This window comes from Podarcis liolepis (genome assembly GCF_965112155.1).
Source record: "Podarcis liolepis genome assembly, chromosome: 4".
Lineage (NCBI taxonomy): Eukaryota > Metazoa > Chordata > Lepidosauria > Squamata > Lacertidae > Podarcis > Podarcis liolepis.
Window position 1 is genome coordinate 102,285,403 of NC_139558.1, and position 8,347 is coordinate 102,293,749.

Genomic DNA, 8,347 nt, shown 5'->3' on the forward strand with positions numbered 1-8,347 from the left:
AACAGGCCTGGAAACAGCTAAGGCACAGTTTCCCAGACTCCCCAAATAGATTTTTGAAAGGGAGGTGAAGTCATGTCAGACTAGAGACTGTGTCAGGGAGATAGGTATAGTAAATGTTAACTCACAGCCATCCAGCAATTAAAATAGAAAAATAATATTCTACAAGCAATGAACTCCATCAGTGTGTATGCATGTATGCTGGTGGTCAACAAAAGAGGTTTAAAGACTGTCTCAAGGCAAATCTTTAAAAATGTAGTATAAACACCACCAATTGGGAAACACTGACCTGCGAGTGCTCCAATTGGAGAAGAGCCTTTACCAAAGGTGTCATGCGCTTTGAAGACACTCAAACTCAGGACACAAGGGAGAAACATGCTAAGAGGAAGGCACATTTCGCAAATCCACACCGTGATCAACTCCCACCTGGAAACCTATGTCCCCACTGTGGAAGGACGTGTGGGTCCAGAATTGGCCTCCACAGTCACTTACGGACTCATTGTTAAAACTGTGTTTATGGAAGACAAACTTACTCGGCTATGACACACACCCCAAACTCTAGTACAGAGCTTTCCAAACTATGTGTCGCGACACTGCAGTGTGTGTATCGTGTAAACACTCCCTGTGTTCCTCCTGGAGCTGGAAAGGGTTTAGTTTAACCTCCAGTTTGCTAATAAAACAGAATTATTGAGACCCCCAGGTATAGGGCGGTATTTAAATTCAATAAATACTAATAATAATGACTGTGTCACAATATGATGCATGTCTAAAAGTGTGTCACCAACATGAAAAGTTTTGAAAGCTCTGCTCTAGTAAGTACTAGATCACTGACTGCACTTTAAGAAATTAAGTTTTAAGAAATATCTGGAGCAACTCAAATGGTATTCAAAAGGAAAATTACTTTGCTACCCCTTGATTCCAGCCGCTTTGGCACTATTACTTCAGAGTAAATGTATCTTTGTGTTGGTTGTACAAAACCTATAAAGAAACAGAACAGTGAAATCAACATTTACAATCCATGGAATATCTTCTTTTACATTCTGATGCTTTAGAGCCAAATTTAGTTGTAAATTTAGTTGTAAATTTTATTTAAAAGGTTTTAATGCCACCTTTCAGTAAAGGGCAGCTTACAACAACATAATAAAATAAAATAAGAGATAGCAATTAAATCAACAACATGAAAATCAACAAGTGAATAGATAAAAGTGAGCAGCAAAAAAAATCTATTAAAAACAGACTGTGAAATTCAGCGGAACAGATAAACTTATAGCAATCTTAGCTAGATTGTTTATTTTGTTAAAGCCAAGGCAAATAAAACTGTCTAGGCATGGCACCAGAATGACAACAGAGAGAGCAAGATGGACGTGCCCAAGGAAGACTTATCACAGATGGTGTGCCCTGACCTGCTCCAGCCACCACATGTGTGACTATAGATGGTGGGATAACAGAGAAGAGGATTAGGAATAAGGATTGGGAAGGCTGGCATGGTAGGAAGCAATCTTTCAGCTGGCAAGCCATTTAAGGCTTATCAGAAATACAAGCCCCGATTCCTGAAATGAAGGGGCAGCTCAGTAAGAGCAGTGGCGGAGAAAGGGGGTGCGGTGTGGGCGATGCGCCCTGGGTGTCATCCCTGGGGTATGTGTGACAAAATCCCCCCTGGGTGGATCGCCACTGCACTGATCACCCCTGTGGGTGGAACACCACTGCATCAATAGGGATGCCCGGCGCCCATAGGGATGGGGCGTGCCGCGGGGCCTCAGCTGCCCTACAGCTGGGGGGGGGGAGGCAGCGGGCAGGACGCACAGTGCCCAAAGGGATGGGCCATTCCTATGGGCACCACGCCGTGTCCCTATCGGCACCATGCCACATCCCTATGCCCCTAGGGGCGGTTTGCCCCACGCCTAGGGGTGTGCCAGCCCAGGTGCCCAAGAGGCTTCTTCTGCCGCTGAGTAAGAGCTCTTTAAGAACTAGCCAAGTATCTGTTTTGAAGTTTCCAGGAAATCTTGAAAGGAAGCCCCATGTACAAACGAATTGCAAAAGCTTAATCTTCTACGTGGTTGTACTGCTTCAATCCTTTTGTTCCAGCAGCCCAACTGCACAAAGGACTGCAGGGCCAGCCAAATGTCTTCCTCGAGGGAAGGTCTCCATCTTCTGCTACTACATTCTGTTGCTGCAAGCGCTACTTTGTTCACGCCGCTTTGCCTCTAGGTGTCAGGAGTGCATGCAGGAGCCAGGCCCTGTGACCGGTAAGGCTTCGCAGGACTGGGGCTTTCCTAAGTTTGTTCTGAAAAGTCAAGGCGCGGCTGCACAGGTGAGGCCAATTGGTAACTCGCAGCACCTGGTGGCAAGAGCCGGGAAGGGATATACAGTGGATGCTTGGGTTGCAAACGTGATCTGTGCGGGATGCACGCTCGTAACCTGCAGCATTCGCAGCCCGCAGCATTCGCAACCCGCGTCTGCGCACGCGTGGGTTGCAATTCGGTGCTTCTGCACATGCGCAACCGCTGAAACCCGGAAGAAACCCGTTCCGGTACTTCTGGGTTTCGGCAGTCCGCAACCAAAAAAACGCAGCCTGAAGTGGCTGTAACCCAAGGTATGACTGTAAGGTCAGCATTTCCCTTTGGCTCTTTGCCACAGCAACACGGTTCCTGCCTTGCTGCATTTGGCTTCTTGACTCCTTGCTTCTGGATCCTCGGACCCTTGGCTTCTTGACTCCTTGCTTCTGGATCCTCGGACCCTTGGCTTCTTGACTCCTTGCTTCCGGATCCTCGGACCCTTGGCTTCTTGACTCCTTGCTTCCGGATCCTCGGACCCTTGGCTTCTTGACTCCTTGCTTCTGGATCCTCGGACCCTTGGCTTCTTGACTCCTTGCTTCTGGATCCTCGGACCCTTGGCTTCTTGACTCCTTGCTTCTGGATCCTCGGACCCTTGGCTTCTTGACTCCTTGCTTCCGGATCCTCGGACCCTTGGCTTCTTGACTCCTTGCTTCCGGATCCTCGGACCCTTGGCTTCTTGACTCCTTGCTTCCGGATCCTCGGACCCTTGGCTTCTTGACTCCTTGCTTCTGGATCCTCGGACCCTTGGCTTCTTGACTCCTTGCTTCCGGATCCTCGGACCCTTGGCTTCTTGACTCCTTGCTTTCGGATCCTCGGACCCTTGGCTTCTTGACTCCTTGCTTCCGGATCCTCAGACCCTTGGCTTCTTGACTCCTTGCTTCCGGATCCTCGGACCCTTGGCTTCTTGACTCCTGGTTTCCTGATCCTCGGACCCTTGGCTTCTTGACTCCTTGCTTCTGGATCCTCGGACCCTTGGCTTCTTGACTCCTGGTTTCCTGATCCTTGGACCCTTGGCTTCTTGACTCCTTGCTTCTGGATCCTCGGACCCTTGGCTTCTTGACTCCTGGTTTCCTGATCCTTGGACCCTTGGCTTCTTGACTCCTTGCTTCCGGATCCTCGGACCCTTGGCTTCTTGACTCCTTGCTTCCGGATCCTCGGACCCTTGGCTTCTTGACTCCTTGCTTTCGGATCCTCGGACCCTTGGCTTCTTGACTCCTTGCTTCCGGATCCTCAGACCCTTGGCTTCTTGACTCCTTGCTTCCGGATCCTCGGACCCTTGGCTTCTTGACTCCTGGTTTCCTGATCCTCGGACCCTTGGCTTCTTGACTCCTTGCTTCTGGATCCTCGGACCCTTGGCTTCTTGACTCCTGGTTTCCTGATCCTTGGACCCTTGGCTTCTTGACTCCTTGCTTCTGGATCCTCGGACCCTTGGCTTCTTGACTCCTGGTTTCCTGATCCTCGGACCCTTGGCTCCTTGACTCCTGGTTTCCTGACCCTTGGACTCTTGGCTTCTTGACTCCCAGCTCTCTGACCCTTGGACCCTCGGCTTCCGGACTCCTGTTCCTGCTCCCACCTGGTCTTGCCCCCGGTCCCAAAGTCCTCAGCCGGGACTTTGACCAGCCGTAAACCGGACCGTGACACTAGGCCGGCAGCTGAAGGGCCAGTTGGCACACATTTGGCCCAAGGCCTTCCAATTGCTGAAGGAAGTGTCACTGGCAGCTGAAACTTGCATCTTGAGAGCATCTGACCATTTGTTGGTTGCTCAGCTGCAAAGAAGCGAGTGCCATTGCTGAGGTGCAAAGGGAAAGCCCCATGGAGGAAGGGGAGAGGAATGAAGGAAATGAAGTGTCCTGGTATTTTTAATAATAATAATAATAATAATAATAATAATAATAATAATAATAATAATAATAATGTATTCTTTCGTGTTTAAGACGCCCCCATGTATAAGATGCCCCCTATTTTGGGGGACTCCAAATTAAGAAAACACCCCTCAGCACTACCTATGTATAAGACGAGCCCCAATTTTAAACCTAATTTTTTGGTAAAAAAACCCCTAGTCTTTTACATGGAAAAATACAGTAATAATACTTTATTATTTATACCTCGCCTATCCGGCTGGGTTTCCCTAGTCACTCTGGGCAGCTTCCAACAAAAGTTTAAAAATACATTTACAATTACCATATTTTCTCGTGTATAACCCCCCTATTTTGGGGGACTCCAAATTGAGAAAATGGGGGGAAACTGTATCCGTGTATAAGGTGACCCACAATTCTGAACATAATTTTTAAATAAAAAATTCATTTTGTTTCATTTAAATTTTCTACATCACGTACTATACGCAAGGTGGTTTACAAGCTGAGGAAACAAGAAAATATCCAGCAAAAGACCACACATTTTATAGCAATCAGATCCAATACCAAAAAAGTCATAATAAAAACCTAACTTTGAGATAAACAGCTTACATCAAATAAAGCAACATTCAACAATCCATTGGGATATAATAGTGCAGAATAAAGCCAACTCTCAAAATATCAGCTCTTAACAATCCACTCTTAACAATTACTCTAAATGATTACTAAACTATAATTCGCTCTTAACAATTACAACAAATGATGACCAAACTATAATCCATCGTCTAGTCCACGATCCTGTTCTCACAGTGGCCAAGATGTCAGTATTCTCAGCACACAGTCAGAGGTAACTGGCCTCACTCCAGGCATCCGGCTGAGATCCTTGTTGACCTTCCCGTCTGCGTCTCCCGGCAGGGCACAGGCAAGGTCATAAATCGGTGATCCTCCTCAAACGTGAGAAGAACGCACCCTCCTCCTTCTCCCTCCCTGCATTCCCCCAGGGAGGGGAAAAGAGACAGACAGGAACCTATTTACATGTCTTTTATTCCTGTCATTCCAGCAGTACAAAGAATCGTGTCTGTACCCTCCAGACTCCAGCAGTAGAGTCACCGCTCCACTCCTGTACTTCCAGTACAGGTCAGATGACACTCTGAGCTAACATCCGGTGCTCAGTACAGAGAATAGAGTGCCCCTTTTTCACAACAGTACAGTTCCAGACAACAACATCCTGTTTTGCATTCCAGCCACCTGCAGCTGGCTTTTGCATTGCTGCTTTTTCCTGACAGGGGCCTCAGTGGGAAACCCGCAAGCAGGACTCGAACGCAAGACCCGTTTCCTCTCCTGCGGTTTCCTGCAAGTGGGATTCAGAAACATGGCTGCCTCCAACCCGGGAAGCACAGCTCAGCTGTTGCGGCTAGCAGCCATCCATAGCTGTCTCCCCCTCTGTGAATTGGTCTAAAAACCCTTTCGGAAGCCATGCAAGTTGGTGGCCCTCGCTGCCTCCTGTGGCAGGGAGTTCCACAGCTGAACTGCGCAAATCAGGAGTTTATTTCCTCTGCCCCTAACTATTCCAACATTTGGCTTCTTCCCATCTCCACAGGGCAGCGGGTGGGGAAGCTCGTGCCCGCCAGATGTTGTTGGCCAGGGATGACAGGACCTGGGGGCCACATCTGGAGGGCCACACAGAGGTTGCTCATCCCTGCTTTGTAGGAGGCACCCTTTATACTGAGGACATGGGATTTTATTCTATTTTTAAGAAAAACACACCAGGTCCAAGAAGGAGGAGGAGGAGGAGCATCTCTAGCGCCACCTCAGAGCAAAATATCCCCAGCCTCTGTGGGGAAAACCAAGTCAAGGCCTTGAGCAGCTTCTCCTCAGCCATTTCCTGCCAAAACATTCCCCTCCTCCCTCAAGTGGTCCAACTGTCATTTGGTTTCAGCATCCCAAGCTCTCCGCTGCCACTCAGCCCGGAGGCCCGCCCCCTCAAAGCCCCCATTGCACCGTTCGAAACTCAAACTGCCGCCTCAGACTCAAAAGCTCCAATAGCAAGCGGGCTCAGTTTCGAGTCCCTCCCTCCCAGCTCTTTGGTTGGCTTGTTGAGCACTCGGACCCTGCCCCTTCAGAATCAATGTCAACGAACGCACCAATCCGCTCCGGTCCTGCCAAACGCCACTCTGCCCGACAACGCAGAGTGTGCCAAATAAAACCTTAGCAACAGCTGCAGCTGCTCCAAGCCCCACCCCTTTAGAGCTCAAGCTGTCACTCGGCTCCCGACTCCGCCCCTTTCCAGGTACTTCCTGGTGTGCCCTTCCTCTTTAATGTAGGACCACCATATTTCAAAAAGTAAAAACCAACAACTTGTTGAATATCCAGACATATGGCAGCCCAATTTAATGTTCAGTGTTTTACTGTTTTATATATATGCTTTCTTGGGAGAAAAGCAATGACGAACCTAGACAGCGTCTTAAAAAGCAGAGACATCACCTTGCCAACAAAGGTCCGTATAGTCAAAGCTCTGGTTTTCCCAGTAGTGATGTATGGAAGTAAGAGCTGGACCACAAAGAAGGCTGATCGCCGAAGAATGGATGCTTTTGAATTCTGGTGCTGGAGGAGACTCTTGAGAGTCCCATGGACTGCAAGAAGATCCAACCTCTCCATTCTGAAGGAAATCAGCCCTGAGTGCTAACTGGAAGGACAGATCCTGAAGCTGAGGCTCCAGTACTGTGGCCACCTCATGAGAAGAGAAGACTCCCTGGAAAAGACCCTGATGTTGGGAAAGATGGAGGGCGCAAGGAGAAGGGGACGACAGAGGACGAGATCGTGGGACAGTGTTCTCGAAGCTACCAGCATGAGTCTGACCAAGCTGTGGGAGACAGTCGAAGACAGGAGTGCCTGGTGTGCTCTGGTCCAGGGGGTCATGAAGAGTCGGACATGACTAAACGACTAAACAACAACAACAACAAAATTGTTGAACTGAAATACAATTAGTTAAAGCTCTGGTTTTCCTAGTAGTGATGTATGGAAGTGAGAGCTGGACCATAAAGAAGGCTGATCGCCAAAGAAGTGATGCTTTTGAATTCTGGTGCTGGAGGAGACTCTTGAGAGTCCCATGGACCGCAAGAAGATCAAACCTCTCCATTCTGAAGGAAATCAGCCCTGAGTGCTCACTGGAAGGACAGATCTTGAAGCTGAGGCTCCAAGACTTTGGCTACCTCATGAGAAGAGAAGACTCCCTGGAGAAGACCCTGATGTTGGGAAAGATGGTGGGCACAAGGAGAAGGGGAGGACAGAGGAGGAGATGGTTGGACAGTGTTCTCGAAGCTTTCCAGCATGAGTTTGACCAAACTGCGGGAGGCAGTGGAAGACAGGAGTGCCTGGCGTGCTCTGGTCCAGGGGGTCACGAAGAGGCAGACACGACTAAACAACAACAAAATAGAGTGGCTGGGGAAAACCAGCCAGTTGGGTGAGGTATAATAAAATAATAATAATACCACCACCACTGTGATCTGCTTCATGGTGTGTGTTATAAGGAAAAAACCCTACTCCTTTCCCTTGGGCACCCAAGGGCCCGTATAGACAGTGACAGAGCTTCATGCTCCGGCACTGGAGGGCGGAGAGCAAGCAGGGGCGGGGCTGGCGGGTATTATGGGGGCGTGGCACGCTGCCCACAGAGGCGTGGCTCACATATTGGGGGCGTGGTGCTCTGCCTGCAGGGCGGGGCTCCCAGCGCGGGTGGGGGGAACAACCGCAATGGCACCCTACTGGGGGCTGTGCGCTCCCCCCACACTCCTCTTCCTCCGCCAGTGTGTATAGAGTAAGGTTATCAGATTTTTTTTAAAACGATCCGGGAACACTTTCTCTCTTTTTTTTTTTTTTTTGGAAAGAGAAAAAAAAGTTGTTAAAAATAAATAAATAAGAAGTAATATCTTCTCTTCTGTGGTCTCCTCTGTCGTGCAGCCTTCCTCTGGGCCCAAGCCTGCTCTCTCGGGGCGCTAGCCACCATGAAGTAGGCTCGGGTCAGGCCTGGGATCGGCCACATGTCTTTGCCCTCCTGGTGTTCTCCTACCTCTCGTCCTCAGCGGCGATGCGGCAAGATCAGGGCTCCACTCTTTTTTCTCCTTCCTCTTTCTCTTCCTTCTCCTTCTCCTCTCCTCCTTCTCC

At 49.2% G+C, this 8,347-nt stretch overlaps 1 protein-coding gene across 8 annotated transcripts in view; it reads right to left on the minus strand.

The window, feature by feature from the left end:
• LOC310705075 (disintegrin and metalloproteinase domain-containing protein 21-like) overlaps positions 1-7,795 on the minus strand; it is a 43,237-nt gene extending 35,442 nt beyond the window's left edge. For 2 of the 8 annotated variants that reach the window (XM_083499422.1, XM_083499424.1), the window contains exons 1-2: positions 5,954-6,227; positions 899-975 (exon numbers count right to left, since the gene is read on the minus strand). In XM_083499422.1, coding sequence (XP_083355548.1) covers positions 899-975; positions 5,954-6,083 — 207 coding nt within the window. In that variant the 5' untranslated portion in view covers positions 6,084-6,227. Of the gene's footprint in view, positions 1-898; positions 976-5,953; positions 6,237-6,330; positions 6,350-7,677 lie in introns of those variants that run through there. The other 6 variants (XR_014525173.1, XM_083499423.1, XM_083499429.1 and 3 more) reach the window with 6 other exon arrangements.
• Positions 7,796-8,347: the final 552 nt, after the last annotated feature.